The following is a 27,239-nucleotide window of genomic DNA, read 5'->3' on the forward strand; positions in this document are numbered from 1 at the left end:
AATGTAAACACACACTGTAACAGTACTGACTCATGCGTTCATATTGGGGTTTTACACTTGATTTACCTTTTTTTTAAGATATGCTAATGCAGTTGACATATGCTGACATGCTGATGTTGAATCTATAGCTGACACTTAACTGTATTAAAGCCATAGAAACCCTAAATCAAACATTTCAGCTCCAAGGAGGGAAGTGAATCTAACCATGTAGTATTTGTAAGGGAGCGAGGAAGGGGTAGTATTAGCTGAGAGGCTAAAGAGAACTATTATTAGCTGGGAGTCTAGGATGCTAGATAGAGCTATACTTAGCTGTGAGGCTAGCAAGAGCTATTATTAGCAGGAAAGGCAGAAAGCTAGGAAAGAAACTATTAGTTGTGGGGCTAGGAGGCTAGGTAGTCAGGGAGCGCTACTACTAGCTGGAAGGCTATATGGAGCTATTATTTGCTGGGAGGCTAGAAAGGCAGGACAAGCTACTATTAGCTAGGTAGCTAGGAAGCGCAACAAACTGTTGATCAGTTGTACTACACGCATTATTCATTCTGGATTATCATGTTGTTAAGGAAATGTTTGTGTAAATTTATGATCAGATGAAGATGAAAAACAATAACAGTGTTGAACTTTGTTTTTCGCCACTGGTTTTCTAAGATGAGCAGCAAATCAGAGCGATCCCTCTCACTGATTCATCCCACTACCAGCTCAACATGCTGAATCAGATGAGAAGCCAACAACCAAAGGTCTAATTAAGGCCAACTGTGCAGGAAACACTGCCAAAACCAATGGCAGTGTTTCCTTAGAATGTCATGGCCTTGCAAATATTTACTTGTGGGATGCCCCAAGGCTCCGGGCTGGGGCACCGGTTGTTCAGACCGATATCAAGAGATATCACAGAGATTATTTTATGTGGCATGCAGTCATAGCACATAACTGTGAAATCCTGTATCACCTACTAGCTTGTTCATCGCATTGGTTATGCCACAAACCTCCTTACATAAGAATCGAGAGCAGAAGTTATAACAATTAGAGCACAGACTCGGAAAACCGACATTGTACAGTGACTTAAAAATCTCAAAAAAAAAAAAAAAAACTCAACACAAGCCCCCAAGCTCGTAACCACTGTTTGCTTTTTGATCCTCGTGTGAATTCTGAAGCGCGCATGCACAAGTATCACCAACGCTGCCTTGTATCATCTCAGGAAATACAGTGAGAGTACAGCCATACCTCTCCCACACAGACACAGAGAGAACTACTGGTGCTTTTTATCACTTTACAGGCTTGACAACGGGTCTGTAATGCTTTCTTTTTGTGGCCTACCCGAGAATGCTTTGGCCAAAAACGCAGCAGCATGTGTGACCAGGACCAGGACAAAAGGACAGATCATGTTTGCATCCACCTGTGGTTGTATTACATGTCAGACCTGTCCCTGGTAAATGTATTAATTCACCAAGCCTAGAGACTAAGACTGACAAGGAAGCAGATATTATTGTCTATGATCCCCTGGTGATTTTAAAGATATACATAACATGCTAATCCACTCCTTATACTTCAAACGTGGCTTTATTGCTTTACTTTTTCAGACCGCGCTGTCCTCATGTTACACATTGTTGTTATGTGAAAGCCTTGGTCGCCTGGGGACAACATGCTCATGTAAATACGAGCCTTTGGGATGCACAGAGGTTCATTTCTGTGTTCCATGATCACTGGTTGACGTCTCCGAGTGGACTCAGAGGTGCAGAGCTATTTTGGTGCAGATGTTTCATGCTACAGAGGATACAATAAAAGAGCTTCCATATACTGGGATTTTTCCTATATATGGCACCACAGAGTTTAATTGATTAATTGATTGATTGATTGAGACGTGTGTGTGTGTGTTTCAGTCCAGGTGTATGCTGTGTGTGTGTGTGTGTGTGTATTTATCTGAGTGTGATAGTATCTGTGTAAGCTGTGAACCTGTCCTACACAAATCTCACTTGCTTCTCTGCGGCTGCAAACACACACACATAAGTGCACACACACCCCCCCCACCACCACCACCACCACCAGCACCACCTTGTCACCGACGAACGCCCACCGATTGGCCGCCGTTGAAGCAAGGCATACGCTGTTCCCTAGCAACAGAGCACCGGTTAACCAATAGGGGGCCTCCTGTGAGGAAGGGGCTAGTTTGCCAATCTGCTGTTACTAAGGTGCAGAGAGGACCGCTGGGGTTGTCTCTCCGCCTGTGTATCTGTGTGCATTTAAGGCTTTATGTTTCTCATGTAGCAGGTAGCTGCAGCCACTACTGAATTTCCTGCCTTCAGCCAGTTACGCTGGAGCTGCCACACTGATGCAGACAGAATTCACTTTCACTGAAGTGAGAAAGTTGTGCAAAGAGTGTGGTGAGGTTTTTTTTTTTTTTTTAGCAGTTTGCACAGAAGCAAAGTCAGAGTGAAATGCAGCGTCTTCCCATCAATGTGCTCAGTGCACTGTGTGGTTTTCACTTGCTGCTGATTTTTCCTGTTGCTTTCATTAGCTAATGCCGCGGCCGAATTATCAGCCTGGATTAGCGTGGTAAGAGGCCATCCACCCGCCTGAGTCAAGACAAAAAATATCTGAAAAAAATATATATATACATTACAGCAGTATAATCCGCCCTTCAAAAATAAAAAAATAAAAATATATATAGCTTTCTTTATTTCACAAGGTTAAACCATGTGCAGCTCCGGCAGGATTATCTTAATATGTGGGATAACATTGTGTTATGTCACTGGGGATGGGATGTATCCTCATGACAGTGGGCAATAAATCCTTTTAGTCAAATCAATGCGTGGCGCAGACATGACAGATATGACAAATGTACAATACTGCAGCTGTCCCATATGATATGAAGGCCAAACAGAGGCACGCCGAGGTCCAAACCACCGACATTTGAACCTGTTATATTCAACATTTTTATTAGTGTTCTCAACAGATAACAATATTTAATTATAATTATACTATAATTATTTCCATAGTGCAATTAATTCAAATTAATCATACTTTTTTAATGTTTTGTTTTTTTGTTTTTAATGAGGGCTAGGGTTATGATTTTACATGAGAGTAGACAAATATATCTGCTTTATGCAAATGTTTGTTATTATTATTGTTACTGCAAACCAAAACAAAGACAAATACTCTCTAGAATATTGTTTTCCAAGCATCTATGTTTCAATTTATCCAGCCGCTTGGTCTGGTGGTAACTCTGTTCAGAAGCACAGTAAATGCAGTTGGCCTTGTTCTTGTCATGAGGACCATCTGGCAGACCTTTGGAGCTTAACATGTTATTCAATAAACCACGTTTCTTTAACCATTTCTATTTGTGTTTTTTCTGCTTCCTTTCTTCTTCTTCTCCTCCTGCTTTTTCTTCTTCTTCTGCTTCTTTTTGTAGTTTTGAACCTATAAGGTGTATTATTTCCAATCATGTTGCTATAATCACACTTCAGACTCTGCTTGCTGTCCACAGCGTTACTGCTGCTTTGATCATTTCCTGGTTTCAAAAACTACATTTCAGACATAACTTTTACATCAGCAGTTGGTCAACTGAACGGGTGTAAAGAGAAATGTGTCTCCAGTGGTGAACCGTCAGCTCTAAAGAGCTCTTTAGGTGTTTTGAACTCTGTGCTTTGGTTTCAGCCTGGAAATACACGACTAACGGCAGCTAACAAGAAGCCAGATGTTTCCATTAGGGGTTGGTGGAGACCAAACAGAGCTAAAAGGAGGGTAAATATAAATGAACATTCATCAGGGAGAGAGAACAAAAACGACCACAAATGAAGTTTTTAGCCCACTGTTGCTACACCCAATCAGGTAGTTAAGGGTCAGGTTATGGTTTCGTGAAGTTAGTTCTTAGGATATAATCACCCTCTTCTTCTACACCTTCAGTAAATATGTCGGATATAATAGTTATACCTTTTTATTTCCTCATTTAACCCTGTCAAATTTGTTTATGTTGCTTATGCAACTATCTTAACCTCCTGAGACCTGGCGTCCTCATATGGGGACATCAGGTTTTACTCATACAGAGACACTTTTGTCTGCCATGAACTGGTCTATTTATGTTTATTGATTTTTCTAGTTTGATATGAGATGCAGTTTTGATAAAAGTACTCGTTTGAGGACATTTGGGATTCATCATTTCCAATTCTGCTTTTGTATTAAAATAAACAGTTTTATATTTTGGTACACACTGGTGACTTGTAATAGACTGTGAAATAATCCCTGTGGCCAACTAATTTTTTTCAAAACCTACTTCCAGTTCAAAGATGATTCTTATTTTTTATTTTTATTTTTTTATACTTCTTAGGTCCTACTAATCCCAAATACCTAAAGATCTTAATCTTATCTTGGGCCTGCTTGGATCTAATACTTTACTACGTTCATTTGTACAGTTGGGAATTGTTGCAATTCTCTGTCACAGCTGCTGTACTTGTACATGATGCATCTGACAAATAAAATCCTTGAGCCTTCAACAGTCATGTTGGCAGGTAGTGAAAAGAGGACTGAGGGGGTGTGACAGTGTTTAAAAAAAGAGAAAAGAAGGCACCGACAGACACCCATCTTTGGTTTGTGCACATGAACAGAGTCATAGATAACAGAGCATGGAAGAGAGCTATAAAATAAATAGTACAGGACTTCACATGGCTGTTCTTTTGTGAATGCTGTATTGTCAGATTGGGAAAGTTTGAGATAATGACAGAGAGAGTGCCAGACACAGCCTTAATCTGATATCACAAAAAGCCTGAAAAGAGAGTTTCCCAACCTTATCTGATCATTCGATAAATAGTCCCTGAACAGTCTCTTAATGCAATTCATGGTTTTGACAATGCTCGAGTTCCTGTGAGTTTCAGAGATTTTTTTTGGTTTTGGCTATAATTTCCAGCAAATCCGTTTTCTGTTTAAACCCGACGATGGAACCACACGCAAGGCCAGATTCATCAAGAAAAAGTCTCACACTTTGGTGTCCAGGAGCTTCACCATGTCCTGACCTCATCATTATATTATAGAAAGCTTTCTTTTTATTTAAGCCATAGTTTGTTACATTTAATAGAAGACTTTGCCTACATTTTGGGTAGATGATGGGTTTTCCAAACAAACCCATAAGTCATTTGTTTCATAGAGAAAAAGTTGAGCCCTAATTAACTTTTTAACAGGGACACCACATCTACAGATATCAGCAATGAAACAAGCCTGCACATTTTTGTCACAAGCAACAGAACTGATCTAAGAAACTGTGTGACTTTTCAGCCTGAGGTTAGCGTGAGACATCATTTAACGAGATTTATGCTTCAAAATATAAAGTCTTAAAGTCTTAAAACTGTGAAAGAATTTATGTGACTAAATCAGTTTGAAGCGCTGAAGTATTTGTCTAAAATATCTATTATAAAATAATAGAAACACCTATAAGAATAACTACACTTTAACCTCCTATTTGTTTATAATGCATCTTAATTTCTTTAAGATAAAATTAAGATCTTTAGGTATTTGGGATTAGTTGGACAATCCCAGTACATGACAATTTAAGTCACCAGTGTGTACCAAAATATAAAACAGTTTATTTTAATGCAAAAGCAGAATTGGAAACGATGAAGTCCCGATGTCCTCAAACGAGTACTTTTGAATTTGTCAAATTCGCTCATTCGTCATATCAAACCAGAAGAGTTAATCAGCATAAATAAACAAGTGTGTTGACCATTCGCTACCAGTACATGGCAGACAAAAGTGTCCCCATATGAGGACAATGGGTCTAAATGAAGCACAATAAGCTGCCACAAACCTAAAACTTAATGTCCCCATATGAGGACGACGGGTCTCAGGAGGATAAACCAGCACCTTAATATACAGTACATATAATACTGAGTTTTTTTTTTTTTCTGATATACTCAGAAAAAAAGAAGAACTAGGCCTAAATTTATTCCTGTCCAAAAACAAATAGTTTGTTTTGTTGTAACAAAATTGCCTCAAGACAACTTGTATTGTTCCTGACACCATATAAATAAGATTAAATTTTAATGTTATTATGTAAAAATATCTAAAATGCTACGTAGAGTCATTTTGGAAAGAACAGACTTCAAGTCATACAGGTCATTTGAGTGCCGTGGAGTTGAATTTGTTTAAATTAAGACGACTCCTATTGGTCAGGGAACTATTTCTCATTGTTTGGGTTCATTAAATCCAGAAAGAAAACTGCCTCTAGATCTCACTTCCTGTCTCCGTTGGGGGGTGAACGGTCACAAACACCTGTATAGACAAATGCTTGGACCTTTATTCATATGAAGAAAACTGTTTAATCATCAAGGCTGAAACCAGGAAATATCCACAGCGCTGAGTGTTGTTATTTCTTTAACTGATGAGTCTCAGTCTCAGCTTCAATCAAACTAATAAAGTTTTGTGTGAGTGTGAGTCTTACCGAGTTGCCTTTGCTCTGCATGATGTCCTGCTGCTCCGGTGTGATGGGGGAGGATTTCAGAGGGGGGGAGAGGGTGAGGTCCCGGCGTAGAGGCCGTGAATCCATCTTCTCCCCCGGTCTGTCCAGCTTGTGCGTTGAGTCTTTGCCTCCCTCCTTGCCCTCTTTCCCCTCCCTCCCCTCTCGGTTCTTATGCCTCTGTCTCTGCACGGTGTGCGAGCGCCCCTCTCCGTGCCCGTGCCTCTCCTCCCCGTGCCCATGGGGCTTGTGGGTAGTGGAGTCTCTGGGCTGTAAAGGCTTCATCTCCATCTCGTAGTTGCTGATCTTCTCTTCGTCCTGCTCCAGCAGCCTCCCCGCCCTCCCGTGGACGCCCCTGTGCCCGGATGTCCAAGAGGCAGACGAGGATGACTCTGTCCACCTGTCCCCTCTGGCCTGTCTGTGATTGGAGGAGCCGTGCTCCCGCGACTTGTGATTGGAGGAGCTGTGTTTGTGTCCATTGGTCCGGCTCGCTCCTCGTCCGCTCACCCCACCGCCTCCACCTTTTGACAACACCCCTCTCCTCTTGTCCTCGCTCCAGCTGTTGGCCCTCTGGTTCTCCCCTTTATCCCCTCCACCGCCCTCGCCTCCCCCACCACCTCCCTCCATCATCACCTGAATCTCCGTATGCCCTCCTCCCCCGCTCTTCTCACCCCTGTCCCCTCCCTCCTTCGCCCTGTCCCCGTGGTCCACGGCGCTCTGCCGGTGGAAACGGGCGCTCTTGCTTCGTTGGGATGGCCTGGCAGGAGGGGGCGGGGTGTGGGGCGGCGAGGAAGAAGGCGGGCTGAGGTCAGGGGTCACGGCGTCGTTGGACGGGTCGTCGGAGGCCGCGCTCTTCGAGTACATGTCCGGACTGTCGGCCGTCCCCGCGCTACTCGACAAGCCCTCGCCCTCCACTTCGCTGGACACCTGACGTTTGGGACGCTGCACCTCCATACCTGCAAAAAAAAAAGGATTTAGGAAGGTGGTGAAGAGGGTTTAAAGCTGTTTTCAAACTTTGGGGAAAACAAGATCATCAGTGGTTTAAATTCGGAACTTAAGGTGTCGATGCAGAAAACAATGACAGAATAATTAAAACTATCAGCATGTAAACTCTCCACACCGTTGTTAATATTTTGTTTTGGAGAAAATTCTAAGGAATTCCAAAAAATAAAAGATACTGATCCAGAAACTAGAAACGGACCCAATGTCTCTTGCTGTACGCCTCCTAACCAAGCATGAAAAATTAACAAACTAGAGACTGTATTGTGTTCTTACTTATGCTGCAAGGAAGAAAATCATATTGCAGCGAAGCAGTGAAAAGGAACCTAAGTGTGAAGGGCTGGAACAGAGGGTTGTTTGATTTAGTGCCAGTGGAATAAATTACATGCATACTACACTCAAAATCAGATCAGTTTCATAAAGTTTGGGGACCCTTTTTGAATTATTTGGAGCCTGATGTCTCTGCAGTCCTGCTGCAGGGTTTTCTGAAGTGTCCTGTTGTGTCTGGCAACACAGTGTTGTTAGTTGTGTGTTGGCTTTCAGTCCTATGAGTTGAGGGGAGGGGCCTCTGTGGATCATCCCACAGACACTTGATCAGTTTGAGATCTAGTGAATTTGGAGGCCAGATCAATACATTGTGCTGTTCTTGATGTTTTTTGAGTTGTTCCTAAACTGTTTTTATGTATGTGTCTGTGTCAGGCTGCATCCTGCTGGGGATGGATGCTGCCATCAAATGAGTGCCTTTACTATAGGATGGGGGTGCTTGGTCTGGTCTAGGTGGATGGTACATGTCTGAGTGACATTCACACGAATGAATGCTAGATCCAAAGGTTTCCCAGCAGAACATTGTTTTGTCAGAAGATGGTCAAAGTTATTCACTTCTCCTGTCAATGGTCATAATGATGTGGCTGATCGGTGTATTGTTGGTTGTGTCTATGTGACTCAATCAGTGAGTTGTGTTTATTTGCTTAAGTGCATTTTTCAGATTTTTAGAGCAGATTCATTGTTAATTAATCTTAAAGACTGTGTGAAAATTATTGCACTGGAGATATTTTATAATTTATAATTTTTATAAAAACCGTGCACCTCACGCTAAAAGAATCATCGTCTTCTCCAGACGTTACAGTTGAAAGGAGATGAACTGCACAATACCTCACGATAATATATTTATGGAAACGATGACAATTCCAGTTTGTCTCCCTTTTTTAAATAAAGCTGTTGAGTAAACACTGAGCACAGCTGGGAGTTGCGTGCCTGCTGATAGACCGCAGCAGTTTCCCTCCACCCCAGATTGCACTTAATTAAAGTTTGGTTCATAATGGATATCACACGGATTTACGCGGGAGGAGAAAATAACCTAACAGTAACCAGAGAGAAATGCCACGCTTCCTCTGATCACCTCCTCTCGCTAAATATAGCATTTATTTATTTTTTTAATCTGTGAACAGACCTGAAGGAAAGTGCAGGGTGGAGGCTGATGCCCATGCAGGATATCAAAACAAACACGCTGCAAAATGTCAGCGCTGATGCTAGTTGTCATAGTTGCTCTCACAACAACTGTTTTTTTTTTGTTTTTTTTTTTTTAGCCGTGTGAGGAAACACAGACAGCTGCTGAGAGCAGAAGAGAAGGCAAAAGAACAATCACTGTCACCTAAGGTAAGTTCATGTGGGAGTGTACAGTATGTGTCATGAAGTCAGTGTGTGTTTGTGTGTGTCACTCTGCATGTTGTCGTGCGCCGGCTGCCTGCAGAGCTCTACAGGTGTGAGTGACGGAGGCTGAACCGTAAAGCTGGAGGGTGGCCGACACTGACCTTTATCGCCGACCCACACACACTGTATGGGTATGTGTTTGGCTTTGTTCACGCATGTGTACGCACACGTGTTGCTGTGTGTGCACAATCAGCCATAACATTACGAACACCGGTTATCTGGTCATCACGGTGGATAGGTGGGTTACGTTAGGGAGACTTTCTTTTTGATGTCTGTGTAGGGCTAAACTGTTGTGGCTGGAAAAATGGGTCGGAGCCCAAAAACTACTTCCTGTTCTGCAGTGGTCAGTATCTAGGGATCCAGGTACTTCTACAAAGATCAGATCAGTACCGGTTATTTATTTTAGGTCTGCCATTAACCAAAACCACGCCCCATTGGGAACGTGGACTTCTTCCTTACGTCAAAGCTGCCAAAAATCAAAGAAGAAGAAGAAGAAGAAGCACAGTCACATGACTAAATATGTCTCCTGTGTGCAATGTAGACTGTATCCAGAGCAAAGTAAAGCTCAGGTTTGGTGAGAGAAATGAGTTCAAAGTGATGACGTGAATGTATAAAACTTAGGTCTTCAACAGGGGGTCAGCGACCCAGAGGGGGTCCACGGAGGCAGTGCAAGGGGGTCGCAAAATCTTTGGTTGATTAGACATTTTTTAGGAGTATTTTTCTAATTTACAAATGATCATAAATTTACATTTCTTTAAATACACATTAACATGAATCCAACACATTTTAGTGAAGGGATAAGGGATAGATTAATATTGAAAGCAAAATGATACTAATAATGTATATTTATAAATAGAACTAAGTCGAGTTTAATATAGAACACATATAATAATTCAGGGGTCCCTAGTTAATCTCTTTATCAGTTTTGGGAATCCCTGATAAAGAACATCTTACTAAAAAGGAACCAAGCGTGAAAGCCTGTCCCCTCATAATAAAGGAATTATTGTTTTCTTTAGACCTCACAGTTGAAGCAAGGTTCAATCCCCAATATATCAAAGCAATATATTTAAGGAAAAGATTTCAGCTTCTCTCTTTTTTTACATAAAGCTGCTAAGTACCACACAGCTGGCAGTTATGTGCCTGCCGATAGACTGCAGCAGTTTTCCCTCCAGCCCAGATTCCACTTAATTAAAGTTTGGTTTTATAATAAATATTACGACAGGAACCAGTTTGAGGTTCGCCGCAACGACTTCAACGTGTCGACCCGGCCTCCAGATTCTACTCCAGATCTTAATCCAATTGAGAATGCGCTGGATGTTCTGGAAAAACAAATTCAATGTCATAACTTGAAGGACGTAAAGTATCTGCTGCTAATGTCTTGGTTCACAGAAACCACAGAGATCTAGAGAAATCCATGCATTGATGGGACAGGGTTATTATGGCGGGAAAAGGTGGAACCCACACAATATTAGTCAGGTGGTCATAATGTTATGAATGATTGCTGTATATGTCTTGGGTTTTTTAATGTCTATACACTTGAATATGGACATGTGATGCTTCGATGGTTCAGTGAGTTGTGCGTTTTTGTGTAAGTGAACCCACCGTTTCCTGGGTGCTGGAAGGAAGGGGAGAACTGCTTGGCGGTGACCCTGGCTATACGACTCTCCTCCTGGGCTTTCTGGGACGCTCCCACCGCCGCCTCTGATTTACCCTGCGCGTGAGCCGTCCTGAAACACAGAACAAAATGAATGCAGTATAAAAATCAGGTTTATAAAATTAGAAATAATACAGTCACTGGTGGTGGTGGTTTCTCTTCCAAAAGTACAGTTAGTTATAGGAGATGGGACAGAAAAAATACTTTGTCCAGAAACTGACCTTTGGAACAATGGAAGTGCAGAGAGAGGAGTTTTTTACTGATAAAATTAGAAAACCTTTATTTGTCTCTCAAAATTGCAGAAAGGTGATAATGTTTCTGCCCGGTTTCGAGTCTCTGGCGTGTTAGGTGTACGCGAAAACCACTACACTATGGGAAGATACTACAGAAGCGATACAGTCGTCCACCAACCTGGATTCTGGAGCTCAATTCCTGCAGGTGGTGATGGGATACTTTGCAATTTGGAGCCAACAAATTCTGCTTGTTCTCTCTTGACGACCCCGTTTGAAAACATGATGCATCTCACAGGGTTTATCTTCTTTTATTGCGGCACAATCATCGTTCAACCAATGAACTGGGCGGCAGTTAAGTTGTTTTAATTAATGTCCAAACTGAGCTTGATTAATTTAATTGAACATTTTCTCTGCGTGCACATTTTACATAACAAAAAGACATTTTGTTTTGCCTCTAACGAAATTAATGATCAATTAATTACTGACTGTAGATAAAGACGGACAAATCCTCTGTGATGTAATTCACAGGACGGAATTATCGGACTAAAGCAGCTAGTGATGTAGGAAACCTCAATTAATGACAACAACACCAAATTATATGTATATTATATGATACGAAACTGACATGAGAGCAGTTATTCAGATGTTCGGATGCAGACAGAACATGAATACCAATCAGCCATAACATTATGACCACTGACAGAGGAAATAAATAACACTGAGCCTCTTGTGACAATTCACTTCATTCATGTGGATGTTACTCAGACATGTAGCACTCACCTAGACCAGACCAGACATCAACACCCCATAGCACTAACACTCCTTGACACCCATAGGACCTAAAGACCCCCCACTAACAACATCCTGTTACCAGACACCACGGGACACCCTCAGAAAGCCCATGTCCACTCTCTGATGACAAACAACTGTTCTGGAGGCACAAGGGAGACCTACACGATATTAGGAAGGTGGTCATAATGTTATGCGTGATTGGTGTATAAAGAAATAGGATTAATGGTGATTAAAAATGCGACAACTACGGCTCCCTCAGGAGAACTGTACAAAAGGGGAGAGGCAGAAGGAGCAAAAAGTGGATAAGATAAGATATTCCTTTAATTTATCCCACAGTGGGGACATTTGCAGTGTTGCAGCAGCATATAGTTTTAAGGATAGTGCACACAAGAAATGGAAAAAAAATACAAAAAACAGAAGAAATCACTGGACAAACACTTAGAAAATCTTCTAGTCATCAATCAGCATCATTCACATCCTCCCATAAACAGTGTGTGTATATATATATATATATATATATATGTATGAAGCGTTATATTCTCGAGCATCATTCATATCTGAATTATCTCTGTCCAGATTCAGCTGACAAATCTCATTATTATAAAAGACACCTGAGCCAGAAGGTGAGGAGCACACAAGGAGGCCTCGGCAGCAGCAGCCATGGGAGGACGATGCATTCATCGGCTTACAGCCGTCTTCTGCTTGAAAAAACATGTTTGCCATCACAAAATAATTCACTCCGTCTGTCAGCCTTTTCACGGGCTCTCCTCCACGGCCTCCTTTTCATATCTGCTTCTTTTTATGCTCTCTCTTTAATTGCCCTTTCCCTCTTTTCATCTGCCTCTCATCCCACCTTCTTGCATTTCTCCCCCAGTTCTAGACAAAATGGATCTTTTCCTTTATATCGCAACCTTCTCCTCGCCGTCGTCGCTCTGTTTTGCATTTGCCTTTTCTCTCTCTTCGAGGCCTCCTCATTCATGTACAAGAGCTCCTCCATCCCTCCCTTCTCTCTGTCTCTGGTCAGTAACAGTCTTGATGCAGTGTCGCATGTCGATGGCTATTGATTCCCCCCCCCCCTCTCTTTCCCTCTCTCTGTTTCTCTTTGCCCCTCTCTCCACTCTCTGTCAGCACCACCATGCCAGACTGACAGGACAACAGTACACCAGCCTACACCACCACCATGTGTGCTAGTGCATGCTGGTCGGTTGAAGAGAAGGTGAGTTTTTTTGGGTTTTTTTTTTTTTTGGTGAAAATGTCACGAATTCCTTTCTCTTTACACAACTTCCCATCCCCGCTCGCCGGCTTCCCGGGGAACAACCTTTTCCTGGATGAATCAACTGCCTGGAGAGAAAGGAGCTGCCAGTTCAAAAGAGATTATACAACGCGGCATCCTGTCCGAAAGCAAAAAGAGAGAGTTACAGATGGAGGACGGGAACTAAGGGGGGCAAAAAAAAAACAGGAGGGAAGGAGGGACGGTGCTGAGGTCGTGGGCAGAGACGAGGAAGAGAGGTAGACAATGGAGGAGAAGATGGAGTTAAAGGGCGTTACGTATTTAACATCAATGAATCACCGCCGGGTTAATTGTGAGACAGAGTAATTACAGCGGCGTCCGCGAGATTGACAACCTCTACATTAATGCAAGAGGAGGAAAAGGGACGGACGAGCGTTCATGTCTTCTTTGTGACGGGAAGAAGAAGTTTTCAAAGTTACTGAGCTGTTGTGATGTTGACCTGTGAACCCCCTTTTTCAGGAGCCAAGGAATGAGCTGCCCTCTCCTCGCTACATTAGCTCTGACGGTAATATTCACTGGACTGAATCCAGTTGCACATGGGACAATGCGAGGAAGACAAGAAAAGACTTCAGGAATCCCCAGGGAGGAACTTTGGTTCTGAATGTGAAAAGATCGGGATCAGATCGAGGGGCAAGAAAGCTTGATCGGGACTTCCCTACTGAAGCAGAAGCTCAAGTGTCTACCTGGTGCATATAGTCCAGGCACTAGTGATCAAACTGGTTAGTAGGAAACCAGCTCTACCCACTGAACCACAGCTCTACCCAAATATTATCGACCCTGATGATAAACCTGCATTAATGCATCTGTACCAACTTTAAAGGATCAAGACGAGGAGTTCAGGTGAAGAGACAGATGGTTAACGTTAGAGCTTGATTATGGAGTCAGTCTGTCTTACTGTCCTCAAACCCGACCCCCACCTCTTCCAAACCATCTGTTTTCTCCTCTCATGGACATTTCAAACAGGGAGGACAGATGGTTTGAAAGAGGAGTAAAAGAAGCCATTTATGTAAAACTGGGAAAGCCCCTCTCTGACTGAGGCGCCACAGATCGCGGTCTTAACGTCTGTCCACAGAAGGTTTCAGGGGGTCTCTCATCTTTTAATTGCAGGTGATTATCTGAGCCTATAGTCGCCACAGATGTTTCCTGATAAAAAAAAAACTCCATCACTGAGGACCGGATGAAACGTCTTCAAGGAAACTCAAACAGGTTCAAGATATGTTCAAGGACATCCAGTAAAACAGAGAGAAAACTCCCACACATTTCAAAAAATCTGATTATTATTTAATACCTTATAAAATAAATTTGGGGCTTCCTTAAACTACTTATTTAAACAGATGCTGCCTTTCCAAGATGGTTAATTTTATTCTTACAGAGAATTTAATATTATTGGTAAGAAGTATTGTATAAGAGGTTTAAATATTCCCTAAAAAGAAGCACATCTTAGAAGTCTGATAACGGCGTGTGAGCGTTCACCTCAAAGGGGACGCAGCGGATATCAAGGCCGAACAGAAGAGATAAAGAACAACAGGGAACACGAGGAGAATGAAAACAACAGACGAGAGCGCGATGCAGGAGGAGATACTCACAGAGGAGGACAACAGGAACACAATGAGCTGAGCTGAGCTGAGGAGACAAAGTCTAATCCAAGACTCACGCACCAAAGCTCCTCCATCATCTCTGTCATCAGCCCCAACCAGCTGATGATGATGATGATGATGATGATGAGGGTGATTCATATCTCTCTGAGCTTTCCGGTTTGCATCAGCGCTAATAGTGCGTGTGTGTTTGTGTGTGTCCCTGTACTACTCATGTTGTGGGGACATGAATCATGTTTACATGAGGTAAAGGAATAAATCTTGTAGGTTAAAAACTTGAAATTAAGGTAAAACGTCTTTAACCTGATCATTCTAACTACATGGATGCTAAATAAAGTTATCAGATGAGATCAGTGTTGCGGGAAAAAGTAATCCGACTACAGATTACTCCTTTAATAAGTAACTTAGTTACTTTATCGATTACTTGATTTTAAAAGTAACTAAGTTAGATTACAAGTTACTTTACTAGTTACATTCAGCAGTTGCCCCCCTCTGTCTGGCCACCGGTTTTGCCAATGTTCACTTCATTGGAAGAGCTTTTTAACAGCTTTAAATTAAAATGCATGTTTTTATAAGAAAAAATGCTGCATTTCCTCTGTAACATGCTGAGCAACCAAATTCCTCAACTCTCTCCAACTTAATGGTTGTACACGACTGGGACCGTTTCCGTTCAGAAAAAGAAAAAACAAAAAATTGAGCCTTTGAAAACGGCAGCTTGTGCTGTGAAAATATGAAAAAAACGGACGCTTTTTTGTTTTTGTCTTCTAACGATTTTATTTTTTATTTTTAGAAACAAAAAAAGGAAAGTTGTGTTTATCCATTCTCCCCCCTGATAAAAAAATCTATTTCATCTTTAATTTTAAAATTTTAAAATGAAAATCAAATACCGCTAATTTTTTTGTTTTTTAATATCCTTTTCTTTCCTTTTAATTTTAGCCTTGATTTAAGGGGCAGGAAAGGGACAACGTGAATCTCTCTCCCGCCTCCATTGTTGTTTACGTTTGTGTTCCTGCGTGGTTTTACAAGTGAGTTGTTCCCGTGCTTAAAACGTGACTTGTCGCATACATGACATCACCCCCCAACACCAAGAAGAAAGCAAAAATATATTTATTTTTACTCAGGAAAATGGGAAAAACAGTAACACATAGTGATTCAGATAAGTAACTTTAATGTGATTACTGGTTTAGAAATAGTGACGTGTTAGATTCCTTGTTATCGAAAAAAGTGGTTAGATTAGAGCATTACCGGCATCACTGGATAAGATGTATTTGTTTGCATGCCCTCAAAATATTAATTAATACAGAAGTGGTTCTGCTGCAGTTCGCTGGAAATATAATTTAATATAATATACGAAGAAGAAGATTTTCCTCAACTTTATTGGCAACACTGAACTGATTCAGTAGAGGAAGATGACCAAGACGGAGTCATGTTTTCCACATTAAGCGACAGGTTGTTTTTCTCACTCCAAGTTTCTGTCCCTCCTGGAAACTCATCACCTGACGTGGAGGAAACATGCCCGGAGAGAACGGATTTATTCTAACCAGAGAGAAACCATCAGATCAAGTGTTTACATGGTTATTAGGAGCTAATATTTACCCACTGAACAGATTATCAAAGGTTCACACCAGCACTCTCATTCTGATTGAAAACTCCTTCCCGTCAGATCAGGCCGTTCAGACCGAGGCATTTTTTCTCTGATTATGAGTGGATAATTAGTGTCCATGTAAACCAGTGTCCTCTGAAGCGATGGAAACACTGTGTGTGCCTGTCAGAGTGTGCGTCGGGCTCGGGGCGTGCTGATGAAACAAGGTCACAGATTTACAGTGAATGGCTCCGTCCACGGAGCAGTGAGTCACGGATGTATTTATCTGGCACTAAGTCATCGCAGGTAGTCTGATGACACATCACCTACATGGACGCATGTGACAGCAGTAATCAGAGTTCATGAGCCTGGTATTACACACACACACACACACACACACACACACACACACACACACACACACACACACACACACACACACACACACACCACAGAATGCCATATTTACTGCAACATTAATCACCAGGACAACTGGACAAACCCGACCTTTGACCTCAGCCACTATAAAAAGTTGGGGAGACAATTAGAAATGAATTGAGGACAGTTTTAAAAACACAAACTTCTATTTATATTTAATAACTTATATATCGTATATGGTACAAATTCTCATATATCTCCGGTATTTATATATCTTGTATAGTTTAATAAGTTTATTTCTCTACATATACGCACAATATATTGTAGCTCATGTCCATATTTTGTATATTGTCACTCACTGAATAGAGTGTTTATTTACTCATATCCACTTTGCCCTCTAGTTTTCTATTATCATATACTGTGCATGATATTTATACATCTTATATTACCACATATCTTCATATCCATATTTATTCCATTTGTAGCAAATCATATATATTTATATATTTTTATATACTTAGTGTATTTTATATGTCTATTTTTATATATACCTTAGTAATTTTTATACAGTATATACTTAATATTTTCATCTAAACTTTCAATATACTCTACCTCACTATACTGTTATTTTTTACTTTTATTTTTGCTGACTGTAATTCCTCCTGTCTGCGTCTATCTCTCTATTATGCTCATCGTACTTCAGGAAGTCAGAGAAAGAGCCACATCATCCTTGAACCAGTTTACCGTCGCGCTCTCATTCCAGAGACAAAGACTTGCCGCAATTATCCTGTGACTGTTTCACCTTTCAGGGTTTCTCCTGGTGTTCCACAAGGAAATACCCTGCTGTGCTGTTCTGGGACAGAGCGAGGGAGAGGGAGGGAGGCTGTCCTGTGCTGCAGTCTGAATCTGGGTTAGACGTTTTCTGTGCAGGAGAGCTGAGAGCTAGGCCAGGCTAAAACTGTGAGCTCAGTAACGCTACTCTGGAGTTTAAAGTTGGATTCCTACCATTACCCCGTAAAAACCAGCGACCCGTTTCCTGTTTTCCTCTACAGCGTCCGGGGCCCGTCTCCGCCGAACGAATATTCAGAGGCACTTTGCTGCTCGTCGAATTAGTAATTTCTGCACGTTACCTCGTGCTCCCGCTGAGGAGATGCAGCAGTGTGTTGAGAACCTCATGCTGCTTCTGTTTCAAAGACCTGGAAAAAACATGCTGTGGTTTTTAAATCTAGTACAAATTTAGATTTGGACTATTTCTGTTTCTAGGGAGACAACATGAAGCCTGGCTGAATTATCTACTGCATTAAGGAGGAAAACAGTGAACGACAGTCTACATGAGATCTAAAGATAATGTGTGTGTGTGTGTGTATATATATTCTCTGGTGGAAAGTTTATGAATTAATAGATTAATTGACATTATGGCTTTATAATTAACACGGGTCAGGTATTGATTATTTCACACTGGCGCTAAGACAAACCTTTAAAGTGGAGAGAAGTGGACAGAAACGAGCCACCGGACAAGGACATTTTTCCTCCCTCTGCCTCCATCTAACCATCTAAAACTAACTGTTCAACTTGAATTAGCTTCAACTCAAATGGATACATTGTGGGAGTATAAACTAAGTTTAAAAAAACCAGCAGGTACAAAGCAACGACTGGTTTGCCAGTCATCTTTTATAGTTATTTACTTTAGGTCCACCATAAATCACAGATGTGTCCCTGCAGCGACAAACCCTCTAAATACAACTAAACTAAACACCCACTCAACCAACGCCTCATCCCACTACCATCAGGTCGGCCATACTGGACTTTTAAATTGTCGAGTTCGCATGGGAAAGAGCTTAATACCTGCAGCCACAGCCTAAACAATCCCCCACAATTCATGTGTAATGTCACAAGTTGTTGTTGATTTCAGCACTTTGTTGTCCTATTTGTTCTAGTTAACATTACCTAACCCTCACCTTAACAAATAAATATAAGGAAGACATAAAAAAAAATCTGAAGGTTCAAATATACAAATATGTCCGCAACAAGATGATCATCTACAACAAATAAACTGTAGAGAAACTGATCAGCATGATTCAGAAAAAGAACGTGTTGTACAATGGTTTGCAGTTCTTCCTAGCTTCCTAGCTTCCCAGCTAATGGTAGCTCTTCCTGTTTCCCCTTTTCAATGACGAACACAGACTACTGCCACCTGCTGGTATGAATTTTTCCCTATTTCCCATCATGCAGAAAAATATACGGCTGTAGGTTGGAGACTCCAGCTGGCTTTTGTTGCCAAGTAGCTCTTTGATATGTTGCCGATCGTGCTCAGTGACCTTGTGCTCACGATGCTTGTTCATGTTCAGGTCAACATAAAGATAGAGTAGAAAAACTTCTCGCTAGGAAGCAGCAGCTTTAAGTGAAACATGAGGGTTAACACAGACAGCAACTATTAGACAAACATGTGGTGCATACAAGGAAGGTTGTCGGCCATGTGGATGCACGTTGGCTTCAGTAAACGCATTATAATATAAAACTACAGGAAAATATGATGAGAAAAGAGCTGCAGAACCACTTCATAGACTGACATAACATTTTGTTTGTGTGCATAGAAGGCAAACCAATCATCTTTTCCTAAAACTCAACAACACAACAACGTTCTTTCTTCTTTCTGGATTGCCATGTTCCTCTCATCTTCTCTTAACCACTCAACATTCTATTTATTTATTTATTTTCTATCCAGATCTGTGTGAATCTGCTTAAAAAGCAGGCATACCGTGGCACCCTACTTTGAACAAGGACACTCTGTCCCTCCCCAAAAATAATTCAAGCCCCCCTTGTGCATTTGTGCATGCCCTCTAAATATCTGAGCACAACTCTCCACAGAGCGAACACTGGCTGAAGTTTTACTGCTGCCACAATCTCTTTGTTTTTTTGTTTTTTTATTTTAATAGATGTCTTAACCCCGCCAGCTCCACCTGTTGCTCCAACAGCAACTACGTGAAGCAACATTCAAACCCAGAACTATATTTTAAAATATGAGGTCAGACTTCGAGGGAACGTTCAAGGAAAATTAGGAAGCAATCGTCGATCAGAAGTCACAAGCTGGAGACTTTACACAGCAGATCACTGACTTTAAAGAGTAAACATGTAACATATAACTAACAATACTGTGTCGCCAGACACCACAGGACGCCCTCAGAAGACCCATGTTCATTCTCTGATGACTCACAAACACCTTCCTACACAATAATAGGAAGGTGGTCGTAATGTTATGCCTCATCAGTGTATATAGATAGACATGAACATGGTTTAAGGTCATGAGTTGTGATGTGTTTGCTGACAAGGAAGTTAAAAGGGTATATTATAATACGGCAGCAATAGCTTGACACTAAATTACACTTTACTAGAGTTTCTTGACTTGCAGGATTATTTCTAAATGACATATCTTACATTTAATCAATGGTATAATTCAAAGAGGACCATGAAATCCTTCTGTCTGTCTCTTTAACTCTTTGTCCACTGGAAGAGTTCAGACTTTGTCTTTACTACATAGGCTAAATCAGGTACCTTTAAATAACTTTAAATTCTTTTTTTCTATTAAACATCTATCAACAATAGATGGATGTTCTGTCTTTCTTGACCCTGCAAAGCTACAGGTAGCTTAGCGTCCGTGACAGCTCTGCAGGTGTCCCAGCCACAGCTGAGATTCAGTCACCCTTTCACTTCAAAGACTGACTCCACATTTAGTATTCCTGTGATCAGAAACAAGGTCAATGAACATGAGAAGTTTCTCTCCTGGAGCCATACATCAGAGGGGCTTTACTTTTAATCTTTTTACCTTTAGTTGAGAGTTGAGCGAGCACACAACACACACACAAAAAAAAGAGCAACTGCTGAGGAAAGTGTCTGAAAATTGCTTCTCTACATCCGCAACCCCACCGCGTGAAGTCATTACATGCTGAGGTTACTCAGAGATGTGAAACCACTGTAACCATTCAAACCGGGGAATCTTGAAACCCGGAGATCGTCTCGAGGAACACAACAAACCTGCTGACAATCCGTCTCGTCTTCCTCTGGGATGAACGCCGCGGTCTGAGGTTTAAAAGACAGTTTGGATGGATTTCTCTCTGAAATTTTAATTTGTCTCTTCCTGTGGGCAAGGACACGCTAATGCCCGAGAAAGAACCTCATTAAGGAAAACTGGGTGAGTTAGTCCACTGCAGTGACTGCACTAGATGAGGCTGAATCACACTTAATGGCCACTGCCACCAATCTGAATACACAGCAGCATGGTCAGTGAATTTATTTATTCATATATTTGTTGTTTTGAGCTGCTCCTAACTGTGTGTGTGTGTGTGTGCAATTGTACAGCTATCTTTCCGAGGACTAGTTTAAGTTTTACACCACCAGATTGAGGACATTGGTGCAAAGTGAGGACATTTTGGCCGGTCCTCACTTCTTTACGAGGCTGTTTGAGGGTTAAAACTCAGTTTTAGGGTAAAGGTTACAATTACATTATGGTTAGGGTGAGGGTAAAGCTTAGGGTTAGGTGTTTAGTTGACATGGTTAAGGTAAGTGTAAGGGGCGAGGGAATGCATTATGCCAATGAGTGTCCTCACAAAGATAGCCATACAAACATCTGTGTGTGTGTGTGCGTTTGTCTTCACATTGTTCTCTCAGCCCTCATTCAGTGTGTTTACATGCACGTGAACAAAAAAACAAATTATTGCCTTAATCGGACTATAACAGGAGAACTTAAGTGCATGTAAACACGTTACTCCGATTAAAAATCTGAGTTCTCATTATCCGATTGAGACACCCAGATAATGCGATTGGAATTAAATTTTCTCCGGCATGTATACAGTGAATCGCATTTTCAATTAGATAATGCGTGTGCGCATGCTCCACTACCGCTGCGTTGGCATGTGACCCCGGAACAAAAACATCTAAGAAAGCCGGTCGCAAAAGAAGAAGATGAACAGAGCCGGTAGAAGAAACATCTCACGGATAGCGCAGATCTTACCTGCACCAGAAGTAGCAAGAACATTACATACGAGATGGAAAAATGTTTGAAATGCCGGTCTGCCGCATGAACGACTCTTGTTTATTATATGACGTAAGCGAGCCGCATTAACGCGGTATTAACCCACTGAAAAGACACGTACCGCCACCTAGTGTGGAGGAGAACAGTTATTCGATTTTCCATAGCTCCATAGCTCGATTAAGCTCTGCATGTAAACGCACTCTTTACTGTGTCTCTTTAAACCCATCAACCCTTGCGTCTATATAGACCGATCAGTCACAACATTAAAACCACTGACCCCTCAGTCCACAGGATCCAAAGACCCCCCACTAACAACATTCTGTTGCGGGACCCCACAGTTTTAATGCTGTGGCTGATTTTATACTTCCCCTAACGACTTATCAGCAGCCGAGTCAGGACGAGCAGCTGCAGCTCGCTGTAGTCTCAGCAGAAAACTGTCATCAGGACTAAACAGGACTGGATTTTGTTGGGCTCATCTCGGATGCATGCACAACAAACAGAACGTGAAGATTTGTGTGAAATTCTCTAGTAGAGTAGGCTCTCCCTCCTGAACTTATGCAAACATATACAGCATGCATAAGTTACGATTATTGACCATGAAGTCAGAGTGCATATTCCATCATTGATCTGTTCCAAGGTCAGCTGCTAGTCAGATAGTAAAGCTAACCCCTTTTCAGTCAGCGGCTTCATTCACCGTCCAGAGACTTTCTGTCGCTCTGCAGCCGTTCACACCAGCAGAGTAATTTAATAACACAGACGCAAGTGTGGGACCTGTCTCTGTGGAGCCTAACACTGGAGCAGCAACTTGTTTTTCACTGTAAAAAAACAAAACAACAAAAACAAATCACTTGCACTGTACGTTCAAGGCAGCAGGATGTGATTTGTAGCCGCTCGGATCGGGTTTGCAAGATAAGGAGGTGAGTGTGGCGTTATGCTGAGTTAGGAGGATTCCAGCTGCAGGGTGGACTTAGCATGGTGTAATATGACAACGAAACGTAAGGTCAAACATGACGCTCACTGATACGAAGCAGAAAGTCCTGTTTGATCAAATGTTTACAGACATTTAGTCTGCAAGGAAATCACCTTTTTACTTATATCATGAGTCATAATCTAACTCCTAGTTTTGGAAATCGATCGTTCTTAGTTTAAAGGTCCGACATGAGAAATTTCCAAACGTTTTCTAAAGGGAGATCAATGAAGGACGACTATGAAGTCACATCAGGTCTCTTCTCTCGCCAATAAAGTTGCACTTGAACACACCACAAACGAGTACAGCCAGCTGCCTCTGTGTGAAAGGAAATAACTAACAGGAAACCTGAAGAGCTATTATTTAGCTGGAAGGCGACAAAGCTCTGAAGCGTGAGGGTTAGACAAATGTGGTATCTCCTGAATAATGCTAATCAGCTGTTCCACAGTTTCTTCATTCTAGATGATCATGTTGTCGGGAAAATATTTGTTGTGATGTGAACGTTCGTTTAATTTACTTTAATCACTTTCGTTTCTCATGCTCTGGTTGTTGGAGTTGATCAGTCAATTAGAGGAATCTCGACTCTTGCCACCACTGATCATACATTCTGAATTAATTGAAAAGTCGGCGACAGGCGTGTGACTAGTGCTAATGGTGCAAGACACACAACAAACAAAACAAAAAAATCTACAGTCACTGAGCACAACACCAGACAGACAGTCCACCGTCTGCTTGACCTGTCATGACCCTCAAGGCCAGTTCATGGCTTCAACGTCCACGTCTGTGGACAGCAGTAGATTGTGAGTATGTGTTCATTACAGATGTGATGTAGACACCGGGGAGCAAAGACCATTTACTTGTGACCCTTTTACTTTGAGACAAACATTACCTCCAGGACATACACTTATCAGCCATAACATTATAAAGAAGTAAATAATGTTGACCATCTTGTGACAATACAATGTTCTGCTGGGAAACTCTTTGACCTGGTATTCATGTGGATGTTAGTCAGACATGTAGCACCCATGTATACTAGACCAGGTACCCCCACCCTATAGCAATGACACTCCATGATGGCAGCAGCCACCCACCAGCAGGATGCAGCCTGACACAGACACACACACAAAAATGGTTTAGGAACAAAAAAGAAAACATGAAGAACAACACAAGTTGCTGACCTGGCCTCCAAATTCATTAGATCCCAAACTGATCAAGTGTCTGTGGGATGATCCACAGAGGCCCCTCCCCTCAACCGATAGGACCCAATGGCCCCCACTAACAACATTGTGTTACCAGACACCACAGGATACCCTCAGAAGACCCATGTCCATCCTCTGATGAGCCACAACTTTTTGGAGGGACCTATACGAAGATGGTCATAATGTTCTGCTTGATCCTCGTAAATTAACTGTGTTTGGTGAAGCCATCTTGTCAAAATTGCTTGCTATAAATCCTACATCTTGGAAGAACATGGGCCAACTTCTGACTTGACAAGAGTATCAGTCCAGTTAATTAATTTCTTCTTTGAGTCTCGAGCTGAAGAAACAAAACCTGTTGCTTTGTAATCCTGTCTAAAAGTTTCCAGGAGCCGTATAAAAGGGTCAGGGCGCATCCATTAACATCTTAACCCCGTCTGTGCTCACGTATTTCGCCGAACGAGCCGAGTTAAAATGAGAGCAGGCTCTCATTTCCATTCAGCGGAGCAGCTTCATCAAAGCCCCGAGCAGCTCCAGACGGTCTCGCTTGGCTTGCTGCTTCACTTGTACCTTAACCTCCTTAACCCTAATTTTACTCTAACCTTAATCCTGTTCTTAATCTGTCATTGATCTCCATAATAATGTTGAATGGAGCCATTCACGAGTGTTTACAGGTGGAGCGCGCCTCTTCTAAGGCGGAGTTATGGAGGAAGCGAAAGCCGTGACAACCATTTGATGAGTTCTTTAAGAGGAGAAATTATAGAAGATGCTGTTTTCTATTCTTAACAATAAAAATAAAAATAAAATAAAAAAATACAGTGTGCTGCCCAATGTCATATCCACCGTAGTTCTTCCAAGGCTGACAAATAATTCCTGCAGATATTATTTAATCAAATAATTAAGAAATATTCTGCAAGATTATGGGGATTATGTTGTGGAAGTAGCAGGATGAGTTACACACAATAATAAGTAGCATTTAGCTTAGCATTAAGAACAACAGCTTGTCTCTGCTACAAGTAAAATAAATATGCATTCCAAACTCTCAAAGTAGAAATTAAAATGCAACTTCTTGTAAACTATAAACTGCACATATTTCCTCAAGCAACAGGAAAACAAAACATGCGAAAGCATTTAAACAAAACATCTGAACTCAAAGAGTTTCTTGGAGATGTTTCACCACTCATCCAAGTAGCTTCCTTTATAGACATCCTTGATAATTATTTATTTATTCTTTTATTTATTCTTCATGAGAATTAAATCCCCTGAAATATCCAGCTCGGAATCAGATTTTGAAGGGATCTCTAAACCCTGGTAAGTGTTTCATTAAATAATTTTTTTCACTTTTTTTTCTAACCAGTGCTCGTGCTTATTTATTTATTTATTTATTTGCTTTTAGTGATTTAACTCATCCATTCATCCATTCATTCACACAGCAGTGTGTTCACTGGTAGTTTGGGGCTTGGTTGACAGCCGTGGACATAAATTGGGGTGTGAACCACTTCTCCACGCAACCCACCAAAGTGAACGCCTTTAACTTCATTCAAAAAAGAATTATAGAAAAACATAGCGAACAAAAGAGAGAGACAGACCCTTGGTTCATACCTGGACAGGGCGATCTCTGCCTTCTGCCGCGCGATGTCCGCCGCCTTCTGCGCTCCCTCCACGGCCCGGTCCACCTTCTCCCTGATCTTACTGGCCCTGAGGGGGATCAGGTTCTTCCTCTTGCCGCTGACCAGGACGTTCTGCTTGTACTTCCCTTCCTCTTTCGTGCCGTCGGGAAACGCGGTGCAGCCGTAGCCGTGCCGCTTGTTGCTGAGCCACTCGCCCTCGTACTGCAGGCCGTCGGACCGCCGGCTCACGCCGAAGCCGGTCCGCTTGTCGTTCTTCCACTCCCCGCAGTAGGTCTCCGTCGCCGTGGCGTCCACGTCGTCGTCGGCGACGGCCAACTCTGCGTCTGCATCTCCGAGGCTGGAAAAGGTCAAGGGTCACAGTGTTAAACAAGTGCTAAATGAATATTTTTGAGTAAAGCAAATTTGATTGGCTGGTAGGTAAGTCAGTTTAGAGCCTTTAGGACCAAAATAAATAAATGAATAGTTTCTGGTTATTTACTAGATTTTCTTTGAAAGTCGTTATTCATCCTAATCCTTTGTTTGCAGAAATCAAGATGTAATTAGCCTAAATAAATAATATTTAACACTGAAGCTATTCTTATGCTCCTCTGTTTTGGTTTAGAAAACCAATCTATAGATCGGATCAGGCATAACATTATGACCACTTTCCTAATATTGTGTAAGTCTTGTGCCTCCAAAACAGTTGTGACTCTTCAGAGAATGGACATGTGTCTTCTGAGGGTGTCCTGTGGTGTCTGGTAACACAATGTTGTTAGTAGGGGCCTTTGGGTCCTGTGGGTTGAGGGGAGGGGCCTGTGTGGATCATCCTACAGATACTTGATCAGTTTGGGATCTAGTGAATTTGGAGGCCAGGTCAACACCGTGTGCTGTTCTTCATCTTTTTTTAAGTTGTTCCTAAACCATTTTTCCGCCATCAAGGAGCGTCATTGCTATGGGGATGGGGGTGCCTGGTCTGGTCTAGGTTGGTGCTACACGTCCAAGTAACATCCATAAAAATCCAGCAGATTCTCATAAGATGGGCAATGCATTTACTTCTCCTGTCACTGGTCATAATGTTGTGGCTGATCGGTGTATACCAGCGGCGGGTTTATTGTTTTGTTTCATTTGTGCTAAGTAAATGAACCATTTGGCGTGACAACGTTAAGGAATGAGAAGACATTCGCTTTAATCTCTCCGTTTTCAGGTGTCGCATGTTTCCCATCAGTTTCCTCGTCTCCGTCTGTTCATTAACTCTCCCTCATGGTCAGCCGCTGCACAGCTCCTCTGTTGCTACAGAATAATAATAAGTGTCCTGCTGACTTGTTTCCGTCTTGCCTCCATTAATTACATTTATATTTCCCTGTGGTATGTTTCCATCGGCGCAGCATGTGATTTATTTCTGTATTATGCTCCTAACATGCGGCGCCCGATGATAAACTAACACATCAATAAATAATTGACTTATCGTCGTGGGTTTGATATACAGTGTATTTATAATTTTGTGTATTACATATAGAGGCTTTTCTGTGTATGTTTACAGCAAACAAAAACCTAGAAGTTTCTCTCCTTCCCATCCCTGCCAACAGTTAATCAGACCTGATAAGCTGCCGTCAGCCATTGTGCCAACAAACAGGTGAAGAGCTGCTGACTCTTGTCGTCTTGTTACGGCTGCTTTTAAAAATAAACCACCTTCATCCGGCCTAGTTGGAACTTGAATCCAGGCATTCTCGATCACACACCAGCGATTCGACAGAGTCTAATTGAAAC

General features: G+C 41.8%; 1 protein-coding gene across 1 annotated transcript in view; it reads right to left on the reverse strand.

Annotated features, from left to right (window-relative positions):
- Positions 1–27,239, reverse strand: part of jph3b (junctophilin 3b) — a 51,261-nt gene that overhangs the window by 5,779 nt on the left and 18,243 nt on the right. Inside the window, exons 3-5 of the mRNA XM_047597097.1 lie at positions 25,465–25,830; positions 10,748–10,872; positions 6,422–7,392 (exon numbers count right to left, since the gene is read on the reverse strand). Of these exons, the coding sequence (XP_047453053.1) occupies positions 6,422–7,392; positions 10,748–10,872; positions 25,465–25,830 (1,462 nt within the window). The remainder of the gene's footprint in view (positions 1–6,421; positions 7,393–10,747; positions 10,873–25,464; positions 25,831–27,239) is intronic.

Source organism: Mugil cephalus, chromosome 10, assembly GCF_022458985.1.
Source record: "Mugil cephalus isolate CIBA_MC_2020 chromosome 10, CIBA_Mcephalus_1.1, whole genome shotgun sequence".
NCBI lineage: Eukaryota > Metazoa > Chordata > Actinopteri > Mugiliformes > Mugilidae > Mugil > Mugil cephalus.